At 39.9% G+C, this 19,299-nt stretch overlaps 2 protein-coding genes and 1 non-coding gene across 4 annotated transcripts in view; 1 reads left to right on the plus strand and 2 right to left on the minus strand.

The window, feature by feature from the left end:
- The window catches only part of LOC106612511 (myomesin-2), a 30,003-nt gene extending 26,036 nt beyond the window's left edge, over positions 1 to 3,967 (minus strand). Inside the window, exons 1-4 of one of the 2 annotated variants that reach the window (XM_014213695.3) lie at positions 3,835 to 3,967; positions 1,949 to 2,060; positions 774 to 831; positions 124 to 278 (exon numbers count right to left, since the gene is read on the minus strand). In XM_014213695.3, the coding sequence (XP_014069170.1) occupies positions 124 to 278; positions 774 to 831; positions 1,949 to 2,040 (305 nt within the window). In that variant the 5' untranslated portion in view covers positions 2,041 to 2,060; positions 3,835 to 3,967. Of the gene's footprint in view, positions 1 to 123; positions 279 to 773; positions 832 to 1,948; positions 2,061 to 2,169; positions 2,298 to 3,834 lie in introns of those variants that run through there. The other variant, XM_014213703.3, reaches the window with a different exon arrangement.
- Positions 498 to 573, minus strand: trnaa-ugc (transfer RNA alanine (anticodon UGC)). Its single transcript has one exon. It is a non-coding gene; the product is annotated as a tRNA-Ala (tRNA).
- A 740-nt stretch (positions 3,968 to 4,707) lies between the features above and the next one.
- On the plus strand, positions 4,708 to 15,177 carry LOC106612524 (ribonuclease T2). Its single transcript, XM_014213728.3, has 10 exons — positions 4,708 to 4,964; positions 5,413 to 5,496; positions 5,895 to 5,949; positions 6,086 to 6,135; positions 6,258 to 6,315; positions 6,472 to 6,536; positions 6,648 to 6,761; positions 6,887 to 6,932; positions 13,679 to 13,750; positions 13,995 to 15,177. Exons 2-10 carry the CDS (start codon positions 5,420 to 5,422, stop codon positions 14,175 to 14,177), a joined length of 720 nt encoding a protein of 239 aa, XP_014069203.1. The 5' UTR covers positions 4,708 to 4,964; positions 5,413 to 5,419; the 3' UTR covers positions 14,178 to 15,177.
- Positions 15,178 to 19,299: the final 4,122 nt, after the last annotated feature.

Here is a 19,299-nt window from a genome sequence, read left to right on the forward strand (position 1 = left end):
AAATGTCCATTCATTATCATCCACATAATAATTCACATTTCTTGTTGCTGCAGGCTTATTTTACTGCTGTAGCAAACTGGCTCAAATGACGATCCTACATCTGTATTTAGACTGAATCCTCACCATTTCACAAAAGGGGTTGGGTAGCCCTCGACCGTGCAGTATAGCTTCACGGGAGTGTGCTCCCAAACAGTATGGGATCGGAGTGTGGTCAGGAACTTAGGGCCCCTGATCATAGACTCCTCACGGACGTACTTCTCAACCATCTTCTTCCTCACCTGAAGGCAAAATGGACATTTTACATTTTTCTTCAATACCCATTTCAAACTACTAAGCCAAGCCAAGCTGAGGCGACCTGTACTGCCATGGCCAGGTAATGCATCCATCATAGTTACTGGAACTGTGCTACATTTAGATTTTAGTCATTTAGCAGACACTCTTATCCAGAGCGACTTACAGTAGTGAATGCATACATTTCATACATTTATTCTCCGTACTGGTCCCCCGTGGGAATCGAACCCACAACCTTGGCGTTGCAAACACCATGCTCTACCAACTGAGCCACACGGGACCGATTAGACAGGTTAGACTAGACAGGATAATGGAAAAAGTAAATATCCGAGCCTGCACAATACGGTTTGGCTTGGCTCAAATGTGTGAAAAGTGTACTTGTGCAGATCTGATACTTAATATTTTCGCTCATCTTTTTCAAATGACATCTTTAATTATGATGACATGCTGAAATCTCCCAACATGACAGATGAGGACCTTACCACTCCCTGGATTCTTGTTTCTTGTTTGTGATGATAATCGTCCTCCACCACCTCAGAGCTATATGAGCAAAACAAACTTAGTTATTAAAGGATAATTTACAAAAAGTCAACATAAAACAGTGTAAACAGCTAATTTTGTTTAAGTTAACAAGCATTTACGAACTAATATAAGAAAGGCCCAACACAGTGAAAACCTAAGCACCACAAAAAACATCTATGTTAAGTCTAACCATAACAATCATTATTTGCTATACATACAGTAAGCATCTTATTTGCATTTTAATCATTGGCTTATTGCTGAGTAAATGTAGTCATAGAGCTACAGAGCACTTCGTTAGCATCAAAAGACCTCTAACAGCATCATGTTGACAGTATTCTCATGCCCTTTTTGTCAGATGACCTAATGTACTATTTATTGCGGATGAATCATCAATCTATACATACCTGACAGAATGATCATAGAAGTGTGTACCGGTAATATAGATTACGTGATCGGAGATGACACAGATGAAAGTGGGTACAATCCATAGAATGTATGGTACAAACTAATATGAGTGTCCTGTCTCTACTCCTGACGTCGACAAACAGAAGTAAACATACCCTTCTTTAAAGGCAAATCAGTCCAAGGTGTATTACAGTGGAAAACGTTAATGGTATTATTATCATACCCAAACAAATATGACAATTAGTCACCATAAAAGACAGTAAAGCATATGTGTCCCCAGTTTATAGAAGAGAATGTGATCCAGTGATGTAGTAGCAATTGGATGGTTGCATAGTTACATGAGATTTGACAATTAGCAGGGAACCAACCTATTAGTGGGTTACAAGTGCTCTCTCTAGGTGTAAACTTAGCCACTGTTAAATGCCCAGCTGAATACACTAACTACCATTTGAAACTGTACACCGAGGGCCAGAATTACTTGATGTATTTACACCAGTTCTTTATTCTCCGAGGGGAATAAAGACCAGAAAAAAATTGTTAACTGTCTTAATTTACATTTAATCTAACTATGCTAAATAAGCTCTAAACAGTTTAAATGCTTAATTTACTCTGGTAAATAGCAGGTGCAATTTATACTCCTGTGCAAACAATTGTAAATCTGGCCACCAGTTTCCAAACCACTAGTATGTTTCAAATGAAGCATAGGATTCCAATGGGCCCATCTCCTTACCTTGTGTACTGCTTTGCTACCACCTTAGACTGTGCACTGTGGTAGTCATGGCTGACGTGCACGTGCTTGTGTCTGGCAACTGTCGCAGCCATAGTTGATAACTTTTAATAACCTGCGATTCAAATGAGGAACACAGTTACTGTATTCTATTGGCTAACAGCAATATAATGGCAAACATAGAAATACAGTATAATAGTTGTATCTCGATGATGGCAACAAACCATGTTAATGTAGAATTACTACAATGCAATGCAACAGATCCATGGCTCTTCGGGCTCTTTGATCCATTGATGCATTTCAGGGCACAGTATGCAGTACGGTACAGTATGTCCTTCAACGTCAAATTATATGTCTTAGGTATTAGTGCCTGTGAGGTTACAGACACTGGGGATAGAATTCCATCAAACCTGCACTGCGGGAGAAAGATTGGGCCTATTCTTATGTAATGGAAGAGTCTGAGTTATGGGCAGAAGAAATGGAAAGCAAATTCATTGGAGGTTTAAATTAGATGGTGTGGGGGGGGGGGGGGGGGGTTGAGGCTTAGAGCTAGTCAATGGCTTAAGTATTCATCTATGAAAGTTCAGTTATTACCAGTTATTCTCACAATACAGCAATCTAAATGTAATTCAGACACCTATTAAATATGAAGGAGTTAAATATAGCCTATATTCACAGGTGATGTGGTGATAAATAAGAACATACAAAACCATATAGCCTTTAACAGATTGAATATTAACAGACACAAGAACAGTCTGAGCACTTGCAAGTTATTTTTAATTGCAGTAAATAATATGGGAATAAGGTCAAAACTTAGTTTAAAGTAACTGTCCAGTGTTTGCAGATTTCTATGAAATATGACCTATAATTAATTATAATATGAGTGAAATAGTTATCCTTCCAAAAATGTTTAGTTAAGTATGTTAATTAAAAAGCAGCTTTTCTTTGATGGAATGATGTGGGCGAACCCCAACAACAGAATGGTGTGGGCGTTAACCGGTCATAAAAAATATTCACATCAGTAGACCGCTGATTGGCCAGCTCAGCCAATGAGCCAAAATGACATCATTTTCTGTGAGGAAATAGCAAGCATTTTATGAACGGTCTGTTTGAGATACAAGTTTGAGGTGGAGTTTTTGAAGTGTTTTTCACCAATGTATGCTTTGGCCACAAATACGAGTAAAGGACAACATTATTTGGGTGTCAGTTAACAGAATATTAACTTTTAAAAGTGAGGTTTTCACTGGACAGTTACTTTAAAACTTACTGTAGCTTTGAAAATGTTCTCTGAATATGGAAATAGTTGAAATGTTCTATAGGCCTATGGCAGCCTTAAATTCCCACAATCCTACAAAGTTGCATATTGCCTCTCAATGTATATTGGAATAGGTTTACAACCAAATAACAGCTTTTTGACTCTATTCTTTTCCTTTTCTATCTTATTCGCTCATTCATTTATCAGTCAGGTTCAGCTAATTCTCAAGTGCAGCAAAAGTGCTTAACATCAGAGATTCAGGTACCAGAAATATCAACCTCTTGACACTTGAACTCCTGAGCCACATTTCTCTGCATATAGAAGACAAAGTAAACTGTCTTTTTATAGAATTAATTTTAAAATATATAAGCTGATGCCTCCATTTATCAACATGCCATCAGAGCAATATTCTCATATCAATCATTTGTGTCCAAAAACTATTCAAATGAATATTGCTAGATAATATCCTTATTATGTCAAGGTCTAGGCAGTAGCCTAGGCCCTAATTAGGTAACTGGACTAATCAATCTCCACATTCTGATATAACCAAGAACCAAGCATGCATCTCTCAATTCAACACCTTTCTGAAAAATCCAATAATCTGAAAAGGAAGGAAATAATAGGCCTGACTTACCCCAAGAGATTACACGAGCGCAAAGCAGAGGTAGGTCAGCCTAAACCCGCTTGGGAGTCACTGGCTGATGAAAACCAAAGATTACCCACACAGAGTGCAGCAACTCTTGCATCCCATTTATGGATAGGCATATGACTATATATAGCTTTTACATCAACCCTTAACATAATTTCTTACTTGCAGTAGGCTAGGCACATATCACGTAGTATTAGTTATTCTTTGATCACTGAATAGGTCATAAAAACTGTATCCAGTTGGCAATATTTACAAAATTTGGACTGAGCACAATGTGTTCAGTTTACATCATTTAAATAATTTCATACTTTTTTTTTCAACTCTATCCATGATATTTAGGATAATTTTGATATAGCCTATATTTGTTTTTATATTTATTAGCTTTAAGCTATGTTAATATAATATTGCTTAGCTCTATACTCAACTGAAGGAACCTTAAGACAGAATCTTAAGATGACCTCCTGAAACCTGAACTGTAGCCAAGCACTATTTTTAACAAGAGATTGGGTTAACAGACACAGCCTAGGCTACGGCTATTCCTGCCAATAGCCTGAGGCAATGTCACACAGTTTGTTAGCTTCATGCAAGCATAATTCCTCCATTACTTATCTACAAGGTCTAAAATGATACAATAACATAGCCTACTGTCTAAAATAACATTGTAAAACATTTTGCAATGTCTGCCCGTTTTTTTATAGAAGGATTACAGAGATAAATGCAATTGCAATAAAGGTTCAACACATTTGTCTTGCTTTTATTTTTATTAAACTGTATGTGGCCCAGTGGAATATCATCGTATGTGTGCGCGCCTGTGCGGTACAGCTGCCTACAATGCACGTTTCACATGATCTCACGTGACTTACATTTTCTGAGCATGTGACTCTCAGTTCAGCTGTTGAGGGAAACAATTTCACGGTATTGTTGTTGTAGGCTTCTACCAGACGTCTAATCGGACGGAGTGTGGCTGTCTCATTTTAAACCATAATAAGTGATACTAGTGGGATCTTCATATTGCTAATCTATCAAACGACATCTCTGTTTCCTCATCTAAATGACCCTTCCAAACGTATAGTTGTATATACGACTTTATTTTTAACCACAGGAACAAAACACGGGTAAGAACTTATTGAGTCCGTCGTAGGTTACCCACACAGTCTACGTTTAGCCAGGTGGCAGGCCCAGGTGATACTGGAGACCTTGTGTTTGTAAAATAATGTACGTATGTAACCTTTTGTGCAAACTGAAGTTGCACTCCCCCACATTCACGTCAGGTTTGGTGGTTGGCAACAGAGTTGCGAAAAGCGTTCCATTATTTGACTGCGGTGTTGATGGGCGCAAATATAAACTCAATAGTATTTGACAGGCACCAAAATAACAATCACGCCATGCCAACCATTATATAACTGTTTGTTACACAAGCTATCTATAAACTAAAATTGAATAGTTTATAATAGGCTTTATAATTGTAAGAGTTTGCCTACCATCACATATTAGACCAGCTAAAATCAGTCCATCTATGACCCAAAATCTACTTCTCCTAATTGTAAGTTATCTTTCTTTCAGTGTAAATATGAAGTCATTGGCATTTGTTGTCCTGCTGTGCCTTGGCTGCAGTCTGATGACTTCTTCATTCGAACTCGAGCTGCCGTAAGTAACGTTACTGGTTATATCTGTCTGGTTAATGTCAGATGCCAACCCTGTCCTCTGCATCAAGCCCTTAACTCTGTCTGTCATTCTAAAGTCAGTAAGTAGCCTTTTTCAAGCCACAATGGCCCATAGGGCAGCTTGATGTACAAGTACACACCCTGGACAGGAGGTTACCTCCAATCCATCTCCTTAATGTTGAATGCCAAGTAGAGGGATCATTTCCCGTTTTTAGAGCTTTGTTTTGACAAGGGAACCTTCCAATCTCGGGGAGGACACTAACCACAAGACCACTGAGCTGGTGTCATTCCATCGTCGGCCTCTATGCAAATTGAAGGCCATTAAATGAGTGAGGCACTTTGATTATGCTAATGTTACACTTCAATGTAACTTTATTTCAGGCATATGTGGAGTAAGCTGATCCTGACTCACCACTGGCCGAGCACATTTTGCAGTGTAAGTTACTTTATTATATGGTTTCATGGCATAATAAACTCAGCGTATCATGTGATCTGATCGTATGATTGATACGGTGGCCCTAAATTGCCAGATTTGCCAACTTGTGTGACAAAATTAACATTTCTATTTGCAGATGGAACACTGTCATTCCAAATTTGACTACTGGACTTTGCATGGACTGTGGTAAGGAAGGACTTCCAACATTCAGTAGGAAAGTGCATTTTTTTGACTGACCAGATAACATAACATAACAGAATGCAAAACAGTTTATCTTTGTACACATTTAACCAATGTCTGTCTTACAGGCCAGATAAAGGCCAGGAATGCAATTCATCTTTGCACTTCAATGAAACTCTAATCCAGGTATGTTCTGCTGGGGGAAAAAACATTTAAAATACAAACATTTACAAAAGGCAGTTCGAGCTTATTCATGACAAAATATCATTTTGATGGTAAAAGTAAACGTGTTTATATATTTTGAAATTAAGATAAATATTTGATAATGAATATGTTTTACAGGACCTACTTCCAGAGATGCAGAAGTGGTGGCCGGATCTAAAAATTCCAGAATCCTCTAAATTCTGGTCTGTTCCAGTTTTCTATTTTGTATTAATACTTTACTCCAGGTAATTGTTATATTTTCAGGTAACAATATTTTTCTAAACAAATGTTAGTGTTTGATCTTCTATTTACAGGAAATATGAATGGCAAAAACATGGAACATGTGCTGCAAAAGCGGAGTCCCTAAACAGTCAACACAAATACTTTGGCAAAGCCCTGGAGCTGTATCACAAGTTAGACCTTGATGGGTAAGTGTACTGAATTAACAATAAAGTACCCTCATGAAACATATGGGATAATGTATGGTTTCAATACCCTGAACCCTAATTTATGTTTTCTACTAGTTATTTATAAATTCTTTGTATGTTTTCAGGGTGATGAAGAAATGTAACATTGTGCCCTCTGAGACTTACTACACGGTAAGTACATGAAATCAATATTACTACATTACCAAGGGACAATGTCATTTTCACAGAGTAAATAGTTGCATGTTTAAACTTCAAGCATTTCCGCATCGTATCAAACAACACACTATACTGTGTGTTTTGGGAACACGGACAATTTGAAATGTGCGAGTATGTGATGTCAACAGTGGCTAATTTACTGCAAGTCATTTGACTTCCTGTTCCTATTTACTTAGTTACTGGCAGTAAAATGACCCAGATGTGTGCATGCATTCAATACCAGGTTATCGGGCGGTATTGGCCTTTTACCACGATAACCTATATTCAATAAATAGGATGAATAAAAGGGAATTTCATGCTCAACTGAAGATTCACAGCCATTCCCATGATGTTTCATTATTGTCACAATGTAAGGAATCAACATTTGAAACACATTTCTTGGACAATTGGTCTTCAGGATGGCAATTTTTAAGAAATCAGTGTGGAAAAATTACTCTTTAATTTCCCCTCTTAAAACACTACAGTTGAAGTCGGAAGTTTACATACACTTAGGTTGGAGTCATTAAAACTCGTTTTTCAACCACTCCAAATTTCTTGTTAACAAACTATAGTTTTGGCAAGTCAGTTAGGACATCTACTTTGTGCATGACACAAGTCATTTTTCCAACAATTGTTTACAGACAGATTATTTCACTTATAATTCACTGTATCGCAATTCCAGTGGGTCAGAAGTTTACATACACTAAGTTGACTGTGCCTTTAAACAGCTTGGAAAATTCCAGAAAATGACGTCATGCCTTTAGAAGCTTCTGATGGGCTAATTGACATCACTTGAGTCAATTGGAGGAGTACCTTTGGATGTATTTCAAGGCCTACCTTCAAACTCAGTGCCTCTTTGCTTGACATCATGGGAAAATCTAAAGAAATAAGCCAAGACCTCAGAAAATAAACTGTAGACCTCCACAAGTCTGGTTCACCCTTGGGAGCAATTTCCAAACGCCTGAAGGTACCACGTTCAGCTGTACAAACAATAGTAGGCAAGTATAAACACCATGGGACCACGCAGCCCTCATACCGCTCAGGAAGGAGACGCGTTCTGTCTCCTAGAGAGGAACACACGTTGGTGCGAAAAGTACAAATCAATCACAGAACAGCAGCAAAGGACCTTGTGAAGATGCTGGAGGAAACGGGTACAAAAGTATCTATATCCACAGTAAAATGAGTCCTATATCTACATAACTGCCATACAAAAGCCAGACTATGGTTTGCAACTGCACATGGGGACAAAGATCATACTTTTTGGAGAAATGTCCTCTGGTCTGATGAAACAAAAATAGAACTGTTTGGCCATAATGACCATCGTTTTGTTTGGAGGAAAAGGGGGGAGGCTTGCAAGCCGAAGAACAGCATCCCAAATGTGAAGCACAGGGGTGGCAGCATCATGTTGTGGGCGTGCTTTGCTGCAGGAGGGACTGGTGCACTTCACAAAATAGATGGCATCATGAGGTAGGAAAATTATGTGGATATATTGAAGCAACATCTCAAGACATCAGTCAGGAAGTTAAAGCTTGGTCACAAATGGGTCTTCCAAATGGACAATAACCCCAAGCATACTTCCAAAGTTGTGGCAAAATGGCTTAAGGACAACAAAGTCAAGGTATTGGAGTGGCCATCACAAAGCCCTGACCTCAATCCCATAGAAAATGTGTGGGCAGAACTGAAAAAGTGTGTGCGAGCTAGGAGGCCTACAAACCTGACTCAGTTACACCAGCTGTCAGGAGGAATGGGCCAAAATTCACCCAACTTATTGTGGGAAGCTTGTGGAAGGCTACCCGAAATGTTTGACCCAAGTTAAACAATTTAAAAGGCAATGCTACCAAATACTAATTGAGTGTATGTAAACTTCTGACCCACAGGGGATTTGATGAAATAAATTAATCACTCTACTATTATTCTGACATTTCACATTCTTAACATAAAGTGGTGATCCGAACTGACCTAAGATAATTTTTACTAGGATTAAATGTCAAGAATTGTGAAATACTGAGTTTAAATGTATTTGGCTAAGGTGTATGTAAACTTCCGACTTCAACTGTATATCAGCAGATACTTTCAGAAGGCCCTGTATTCATACCCCTTGACTTATTCCATCCACATTTTGTTGTGTTACAGCCTGAATCCAAAATGGATTAAATATTTTTTTTTCTCACCAACAATACGCCATAATGACAAAGTGAAAACATGTTTTTAGAAATTGTAGCAAATTCATTGAAAATTAAATACAGAAATATCTCATTTACATAAGTATTCACACCCCTGAGTCAATACTTTATTGACGCACCTTTGGCAGCGATTACAGCTGTGAGTCCTTCTGGGTAAGTCTCTAAGACAAAAAATCTGAACAACTCACGAGGGGCTGCAGTTGCTCGTGGTTCTGCGTACCCACGTGCATAGTTGTTACACAGCTAATTTCCTCAATTTTACACATTTTGCTATGGGGTGGAGATAAGATTTTCTGATTTTCTATCTAATTTCATGCAATTCTACTCATTTTGCCATGGGGCTGAAAGGAAAATTAGCTATTATTAGTGACATAACAAAAGAAACTGCTAATGCACAACCAAATTTTGAAATTGCACCTTCTACTATTCTAACTTGAAACAGTAAGTTGAGACCCTAGCTCTTTTTTTGTTTATGATCCGAGGACCGGCCTGCGGGCCGCCAGTTGCACATCCCTGCTCTAAGAGCTTTCCACACCTGGATTGTGCAACATTTGCCCATTTATTCTTTTAAATTCTTGCGAGACAACCATTTTAAGGTCTTGCTATAGATTTCCAAGTAGATTTTATTCAAAACTGTAACTGGGCCACTCAGGGACATTTTATTGTCTTCTTGGTCAGCAACTTGTGCTTTAAGTCATTGTCCTGCTGAAAGGTGAATTCATCCCCCAGTGTCTGGTGGAAAGCACACTGAACCAGATTTTCCTTTAGGATTTTGCCTGTGCTTCTTTTTTATCCTGAAAAACTCCCCATTCTAAGAATTACAAGCATACCCATAACATGATGCCGCCACCACTATGCTTGAAAATATGAAGTGTGATACTCTGTAGTGTGTTGTATTGAATTTTCCCCAAACATAACACTTTGCATTCAGGACAAAAATTTTTTTTTGCCACAGCAATATTATGTGCCTTGTTGCAAACAGGATGTATGTTTTGCAATATTTTTATTCTGTACAGGCTTCCTTCTTTTCACTCGGTCAAATAGATTAGATTTTTTAGATTTATGTAACACTTTTGTACCAACTGAGGTACTCAAAGGACTTTACATAGTAAATGGCAACCATTTTTGTGCCACAGCGCTCACCACCCATCAGGTGAGGAGTGATATGCCAGTTAGAAATGAGGGGGATGATTAGGTGGCCTTGATGGAATGGGACTAGGTTGGGAATTTAGCCAGGACACCAGGGTTAACACCCCTACTCTTAAGATGAGTGCCATTTTTAATGACCAGAGTGTCAGGACAACCATTTAACCTCCCATCTGAAAGACCGCACCCTACACAGGGAAAGGGTGGTATGCTGCTGGCAATTGTCTCAAGTCAAACTAATCACAAACACTTACATCAAACTTCCAAATTATATTTCTTGACAATAAGAAAACATATCCTTTTAAAATACATATTTACAAATGTAGAAATCTGAGGTAGGAACAAGTCACTGGTTTATATTGCCCATCTTGAAATACCAGTAAAATACATATAATATCATTAGAAATAGGCCTAGAACAAGTCTGAGGTTTATACAGTCCATCATAACAGGCTAGACCAACTAATCAATCAGTTCTTCAACGCAATACTAACCTGTGGAGATCAGGACCCGTATCCACAAAGCATCAGAGTAGGAGTGCTGATCTAGGACCTGTCTACATCTGTAGTTCTGAGGGGTAAAAGTAAATAAAAAGTCCCCTTGCTATCGACACGTTATACTGACACAATGTTAAAAACGGGAAACATTAACATATGATAAAAAGGTACACAGACAGACCATGTATGTATTAAACTAGCCTGCAAATGGATAACATAAATTCATTAAAGAATTTTGAGTATAAATGATTCCCTGTTTGGTTTTAGTATGCTGCCATTGCCCTGAAATTGAGAGGTCTCACGATCAGGTTTAAAAAGTAACGGTGTGATCAAGGTGTGCTGGAAAAGAGCTTCAGATGGTGGACAGTCCGTGTCCACTAACAATTGCTGGTGAATCCTCTGAGATCTTCAAAGACTGCTGTACTATAGTCTGTATTACAGGCAACTTTACCATACATCAATGATTTTGGTAATAGTCCGAAACAAAGAAAGAACAGGGCAAATATGAAAGGAAAGGGTTGAGGCCTCATCCGCATGGTTTTTGAGGGGAAAGTCCTAGTTGAAATACCTCTGGCCTGCCTGTATGGTTAGTATTGTGGAGTAACTACAGTGTTGTTGATCCATCCTCATTTTTTCCCTATGACAGCCATTCATCTTTAAGCGTCTAAGCTGGGGGGTCCATTATTATAATTTTTTTTCATGAAACGTTGAATTTGGCCTTACTGCTATTAGCCCATAGAAACGCATTGAATAGCAGATACGGTGAAGTTGTCCTGTCCCCTTAGCAGAAAAACACCCCCAAAGCATAATGTTTCCACCTCCGTGTTTGACAGTGTGGATGGTATTCTTGGGGTCATAGGCAGCAATCCTCCTCCTCCAAACACGGCGAGTTGAGTTGCCAAAGAGCTCCATTTTGGTCTCATCTGACCGCAACACTTTCACCCAGTTGTCCGCTGAATCATTCAGATGTTCATTGGCAAACTTCAGACGGGCATGTATGTGTGCTTTCTTGAGCAGGGGGACCTTGCGGGCGCTGCAGGATTTCAGTCCTTCACGGCGTAGTGTGTTACCAATTGTTTTCTTGGTGACTATGGTCCCAGCTGCCTGAGATCATTGACAAGATCCTCCCGTGTAATTCTGGGCTGATTCCTCACCGGTCTCATGATCATTGCAACTCCACGGGGTGAGATCTTGCATGGAGCCCCAGGCCGAGGGAGATTTACAGTTCTTTTGTGTTTCTTCCATTTGCGAATAATCGCACCAACTGTTGTCACCTTCTCACCAAGCTGCTTGGCGATGGTCTTGTAGCCCATTCCAGCCTTGTGTAGGTCTACAATCTTGTCCCTGACATCATTGGAGAGCTCTTTGGTCTTGGCCATGGTGGAGAGTTTGGAATCTGATTGATTGATTGCTTCTGTGGACAGGTGTCTTTTATACAGGTAACAAGCTGAGATTAGGAGCACTCCCTTTAAGAAAGTGCTTCTAATCTCAGCTCGTTACCTGTATAAAAGACACCTGGGAGCCAGAAATCTTTCTGATTGAGAGGGGGTCAAATACTTATTTCCCTCATTAAAATGCAAATCAATTTCAAAAATTTTTTTACATGCGTTTTTCTAGATTTGTTTGTTGTTATTCTGTCTCTCACTGTTCAAATAAAACCATCATTAAAATTATAGTCTGATCATTTCTTTGTCAGTGGGCAAACGATCAAATACTTTTTTCCCCTCACTGTATTTAACCCCATATTTTAGGCATTAAACTAATCTCCATATATAATACTGCCATTTGTTTTTTAAACTGGTACCTGGCTACCTTCAGACTAGTTTCGTGAGACTTGTAGGTGTTCTAGAGCAAAACAACTGGCATGTATGTGTTAGTGAGAGAATCTCCTTTCCATATTAGTGTGTAGCCCAAACTGTGCTGGGTTGTACACACAGATGCTGTCAGATCGGCTGTACCGATTTCAGACAAGTCCCGTGACACTTGTGGGGGTCGTAGAGCAAAACCGTTCGGTCGCTACATATGTTGTGACAGGACCGATTTTCGGGATATCTCATGGTCTGATAAACACCACTCAAGCTCTGCCACCTTTCACCACCAATGCGGAACAGGATCCGGTGGATTGAGACGTAGCCCATGCAACAACAAAAAAAAACTCTGGTTTAAACTGACGGGTTAAAAAAAATTATAATAATCTAATTCGATTTCCACGGGGGTGTGGACATCGACTCTAGGGGGTTTTAAACTCAGTAACTGTTTTAAAGTCACCATTGGCCTCATGGTGAAATCCCTGAGTGGTTTCCTTCCTCTCCGGCAACTGAGTTAGGAAGGACACCTGTATCTTTGTAGTGACTGGGTGTATTGATACACCATCCAAAGTGTAATTAATAACTTCACCATGCTCAAAGGGATATTTGTCAGCTTTTTTTTATTTTTACCCATCTACCAATGGGTAAGCTTCTTTGTGAGGCATTGGAAAACCTCACTGGTCTTTGTGGTTGAATCTGTGTTGGAAATTCACTGCTTGACTGAGGGACCTTACAATTATCTGTATGTGTGGGGTACAGAGATGAGGTAGTCGTTCAAAAATCATGCTACACACTATTATTATACAGAGTGAGTCCATGCAACTTATTATTTGACATGTTAAGCAAATTTTTACTCCTGAACTTAAGGCTAGCCATAACAAAGAGTTGAATACTTATTGACTGAAGACATTTCAGCTTTTTATTTTAAATTTGTTTGTAAAAAAATAAAAATGTAATCCATTTTAAATTCAGGCTATAACACAACAAAATGTGAAAAAGGTCTGGAATCGGAACCCAAAAACCCATGTCGGTCAGGTTCTAATAGCATGTGATGAGTACTTGTGGTAAAATTGATTACGTCTGTTTTTAGTTTGACCTCATTGAAGGAAACATTCTCAACTTCTACAACGTGAAACCAAAGATTCAGTGTATTCATCCAAAGGTATCATGTTTTTTATATTTTGTCTTTGGGTAAAATGCAAACTCAAGCACAACTAGTTAATGGATATGCTACAGGTTTTCTTTGACGAGTATAGGATAACAAGAATTGCATACCATTTTGTATTTAGAATACGTTTCTCTAATCATTCTACATGAAGAATAGTCATTGTACACAACTTAAAGATAAAATCATGAATCCTAACCATACATTCTAGATTTATCATTAAGTTATTTATTGTTTACAGGAAGGGAAGGTGCAAATCTTGGGGCAGATCGAGATCTGCTTCAACTCAGACTTTCAACTGGACGACTGTGAGCATTCTGAGACAGACACTGTGAACCTCAATGTTAAGGGTGCAGGGTTTAGTGTGTGTGACCATGCCACACCGGTCTACTACCCTCCCCTGAAGGGGAAACTGTTAGTGTAGTGGCTAGTGCGGTATGGTCATGCATTCCATTATAATCAGTGTCATATCTCACATGGAACATAGATACAGGAAGGTTCCACTTGGTGTGAGTTCGCACAGAAATACTCTATCTGAAAAACCCTAACAGTTTTTAATTGAATGTGTCTACTGCTATTTGGATCTGTTTGCTGGCATTCAAACTTAAAATTGTACTGCTTGATTCTTGGAAACAGGGTGGTCATGTTGTAACTCAAGGAACAATCAGATTTTTTTGTTTATATATATAATACTTTGCAAATCATAATAAAATGTACGTAAATAAGAAGTTCCCCACAGAGCATTTTAGATGTGGCAGAGAAAGAGGGGAATATATGACACCAGGTATCGTAGCCTAGTGGCGGATGCTACATGTGATCGTCAGTCATGTAGTATGCAGTGCATTATATCCTGTAGAGGGAAAGGGGTGTCCATGTTTGAGCCTGTCGATGTATAATGTGAGTTTGTGGAATGTAACACTAATGCCACCTGTAATATAGGATGACATTTGCTTTCAAGGGATTTGTGAGTCATTTTAAATAGGCCTTAGTTTGTTTAAAGTATGGTCCTACATTTTGTTAAACATAACATTTAAAGTTTGATGCACAGTTTATGAAGAGGTCTGATGACTGCCTTCATTAATGTTGTCTTTCAATATGTTTTTCATTTTATTTTATTGTAAACTGTGTTGAGTAATTATGGTAAGAATGTGCGTGGTGGTGGTTAAAATGCATTGGTTAACATAAGTTACGGAGATGGCATTACTAAAGTCAAGATTTTCTGCACACAGTTTAACAAGGCTATGATGATCATGATTTAACCAGATATAGGTATTATATCTAACAATGTCATTTCTGCTGTTTAGTTAGTTTGATTTCATTGAATTGTGGGATAATCTTTGGTTTTTAACTGGTGGCCATTTTTGGTAGGTTCCAATCCTCTGTAATGTTTATGTACAATTCATTAAAGTAATTTTTCTATTGCAGCAGTTTGTACTTACTATTTACCCTGCAATTAGCTTTTTAGTGAATCCAGTTAACAAGCGTAAGTATGCACATTCAACTAAATGCCACAAGAGGTCAGAAAACCTCAACACAACACCAATGGACAAAAGACGCAGTATCCCTGTCTAACACTGTGTGGCATTGTTCAGTCTAACAAATTACACATTTTAAAGAAATGTTATATCCACAACAAGTATCCAATTATATAAAACTCCATGTCCAGGAATGCTGATGATTTTGACTTAAAATCCTGTATTTGTATTGTAACCCTCTCTTAATTTTAACATCATGTCAACTGCAGATGTATAGCCAGATGTATATTAGAACAAAGATGATGATTACTCCTGAGCAATTTTTGATATAAAAAAGTAAAGCTATTTACTATAGTGTTCACAAGTGGTAGAATAGCAATGCTGGTGGTGTATATGCTAGTTGTCCCTACAGGCATGCCATTTATCTATCCTCATGACACCTTGTGTGTAAGAGATTTCTAGGATGTAGGAGTACATGGAACATTGTGCTTTTTAGACCTCATGTAAGGCATGTCAGCACACTGAAGAGATTTGTCTGTTGGTGACCGGTGGTATGTAAAGCTTATTTTTGCAACAAGTATTTTACATTTCATATAAAAGGTTTTTATCAAAAATATGACAAATGTGTATCTGTCCTGGGAATGTTGAAATATTACGTTGCACAATAACTTGTCTACTTATATTTCAGCATAGTTTAATATTCCCCTTGTGAACTGCATCTGAATCCCTGTCCCCAAAATAAGAGTTCAAATGTTGTATTATGGGCCTTGGCTGTCGGTATAATGGATATTATGTGTGGTGCAATCAGTTTTATGTAAGCTGTCATCGTAGGATAAGAGGTTATAGTGTCAATGTGAAATCTTATTTGCCAAGAACGGGCAGAACCAAATAGTTGTAGGGAGGCAACGGTTGCCTCAGTGGGTATTACACACAGTGAGATCCATGCACTACTCTTAATGTGGTTATTGAAGCTTATCAGTGAGTGAAGTAGTCAGGTTGATTCTTCCTGACTAAAAAATCTCTGGCTCGCAGCCATTCCGAGGGCTGAACAATGGCTTGGCTACATCACTGCTTCCTAATTGGTGACAAGGCCCATTAGAAATGCATTTCACTCTTCTTCCCTCCCTCTCCTTTTGAAGAGAGTTAAGTGTCTTATGTCCTCAAGTCAACAGAGACAGCATGGGATAGTCACTGCACACAAGAGCACTCATGGCCTTATACCTCAGCTCCTCTATAGCCAGGGTAGTTTCCTCTTGGTGGAGGTTGTAAGTCAGATCCAGCCAACTGGCTTTTAAGCAGTGTGAATTAATAGGACCTGGTCCCAGAGATAATGGTTATGGCTGAGAGCAATTCTGGCTGCCCTTGAAAGCAACTGTTTTGTCATTCACTCATATCTGTGGTAGAGGAGAGCAGAGATCCTGTGTTGGTTCTGCCCTTCTTCCTGTAAGGGTGACGGGGCCGAAAAGGAAGTAACTTCACCATGAGTCATTGCCAGTGCTCCCTGACTGGAGTGAGCGGGAATGTAAGGCTGAGTTTGGATTTGGCATGTGCAGACATGGAGACGTTGTCTGTCGACAGTGCCTTCGCCTCGTTGACCGAAGACGAGGGTCCTTATGAAGAGCTCCTGAATATAGCACAGGTTAGTATACTAAAGCAGTATCTGTGTTTTACATGTTCAGTATCTGATATCCTTCATTAAAACTTCCTGTAGTATAGCAGTAAGAATAGCCAGTGGATACAGAGGACACATACTAGAAAGGGGGATACCTAGTCAGTTGTACAACTGAATGCATTCAACTGAAATGTGTCTTCTGCATTTAACCCAACCCCTCTGAATCAGAGAGATGTGCTGTAGTGAGAGTATCCAGCTATCTTATGTGTTGATCTCTAAAATGCTTCAGTAGAAGGGAGGAGTTTGGAAGACATACAAATAACTATGATATACTGGCTAACTCAGGAATACATGAGTTGTTAGCAATACAACAGAGGCGATGCATGCAGAGTTCCTATATATTCCATTCAGTCCCTGTGAGGTCCTCAAAACCACAGAGCCTAGAAATACACTGCTCAAAAAAATAAAGGGAAGACTTAAACAACACAATGTAACTCCAAGTCAATCACACTTCTGTGAAATCAAACTGTCCACTTAGGAAGCAACACTGATTGACAAATTTCACATGCTGTTGTGCAAATGGAATAGATAACAGGTGGAAATTATAGGCAATTAGCAAGACACCCTCAATAAAGGAGTGGTTCTGCAGGTGGGGACCACAGACCACTTCTCAGTTCCTATGCTTCCTGGCTGATGTTTAGGTCACTTTTGAATGCTGGCGGTGCTTTCACTTTAGTGGTAGCATGAGACGGAGTCTACAACCCACACAAGTGGCTCAGGTAGTGCAGCTCATCCAGGATGGCACATCTATGCGAGCTGTGGCCAGAAGGTTTGCTGTGTCTGTCAGCGTAGTGTCCAGAGCATGGAGGCGCTACCAGGAGACAGGCCAGTACATCAGGAGACGTGGAGGAGGCCGTAGGAGGGCAACAACCCAGCAGCAGGACCGCTACCTCCGCCTTTGTGCAAGGAGGAGCAGGAGAAGCACTGCCAGAGCCCTGCAAAATGACCTCAAGCAGGCCACAAATGTGCATGTGTCTGCTCAAACGGTCAGAAACAGACTCCATGAGGGTGGTATGAGGGCCCGACGTCCACAGGTGGGGGTTGTGCTTACAGCCCAACACCGTGCAGGACGTTTGGCATTTGCCAGAGAACACCAACATTGGCAAATTCGCCACTGGCGCCCTGTGCTCTTCACAGATGAAAGCAGGTTCACACTGAGCACGTGACAGACGTGACAGAGTCTGGAGACGCCGTGGAGAACGTTCTGCTGCCTGCAACATCCTCCAGCATGACCGGTTTGGCGGTGGGTCAGTCATGGTGTGGGGTGGCATTTCTTTGGGGGGCCGCACAGCCCTCCATGTGCTCGCCAGAGGTAGCCTGACTGCCATTAGGTACCGAGATGAGATCCTCAGACCCCTTGTGAGACCATTTGCTGGTGCGGTTGGCCCTGGGTTCCTCCTAATGCAAGACAATGCTAGACCTCATGTGGCTGGAGTGTGTCAGCAGTTCCTGCAAGAGGAAGGCATTGATGCTATGGACTGGCCCGCCCGTTCCCCAGACCTGAATCCAATTGAGCACATCTGGGACATCATGTCTCGCTCCATCCACCAACGCCACGTTGCACCACAGACTGTCCAGGAGTTGGCCGATGCTTTAGTCCAGGTCTGGGAGGAGATCCCTCAGGAGACCATCCGCCACCTCATCAGGAGCATGCCCAGGCGTTGTAGGGAGGTCATACAGGCACGTGGAGGCCACACACACTACTGATCCTCATTTTGACTTGTTTTAAGGACATTACATCAAAGTTGGATCAGCCTGTAGTGTGGTTTTCCACTTTAATTTTGAGTGTGACTCCAAATCCAGACCTCCATGGGTTGATAAACTGGATTTCCATTGATTTATTTTTGTGTGATTTTTGTTGTCAGCACATTCAACTATGTAAAGAAAAAAGTATTTAATAAGATTGATTTCTTTCATTCAGATCTAGGATGTGTTGTTTAAGTGTTCCCTTTATTTTTTTGAGCAGTATACATTAATTCTCAGGGCTCAGTCTGTCCTCCAAAATGTAGTTAAAGGCGGGTAATCATTCAGTGATGCACTGGTCAGGGACAATACGAGAGATGTGCAGATTTTCAAACAAAGGCATTTTATAAGTTGGTTAAGTCTATCATTGCTACTCACCTATGCGGTGATTAGAATTGTGTAGTTATGTTAGGCCACTGTGTTCTTGGGGACCTTCAATGCTGGAGAAATGTTTTGGTAACCTTCCCCAGATCTGTGCCTTGACACAATCCTGTCTCGGAGCTCTACAGACAATTCCTTTGACCTCATGGCTTGGTTTTTGCTCTGACATGCACTGTCAACTGTTTGGGACCTGAAATAGACAGTGTGCCTTTCCAAATCATGTCCAATCCATTGAATTTACCACAGGTGGACTCCAATAAAGTTGTAGAAACATC

The sequence above is a fragment of the Salmo salar genome, chromosome 01 (genome assembly GCF_965601325.2).
Source record: "Salmo salar chromosome 01, fSalSal1, whole genome shotgun sequence".
Taxonomy (NCBI): Eukaryota; Metazoa; Chordata; class Actinopteri; order Salmoniformes; family Salmonidae; genus Salmo; species Salmo salar.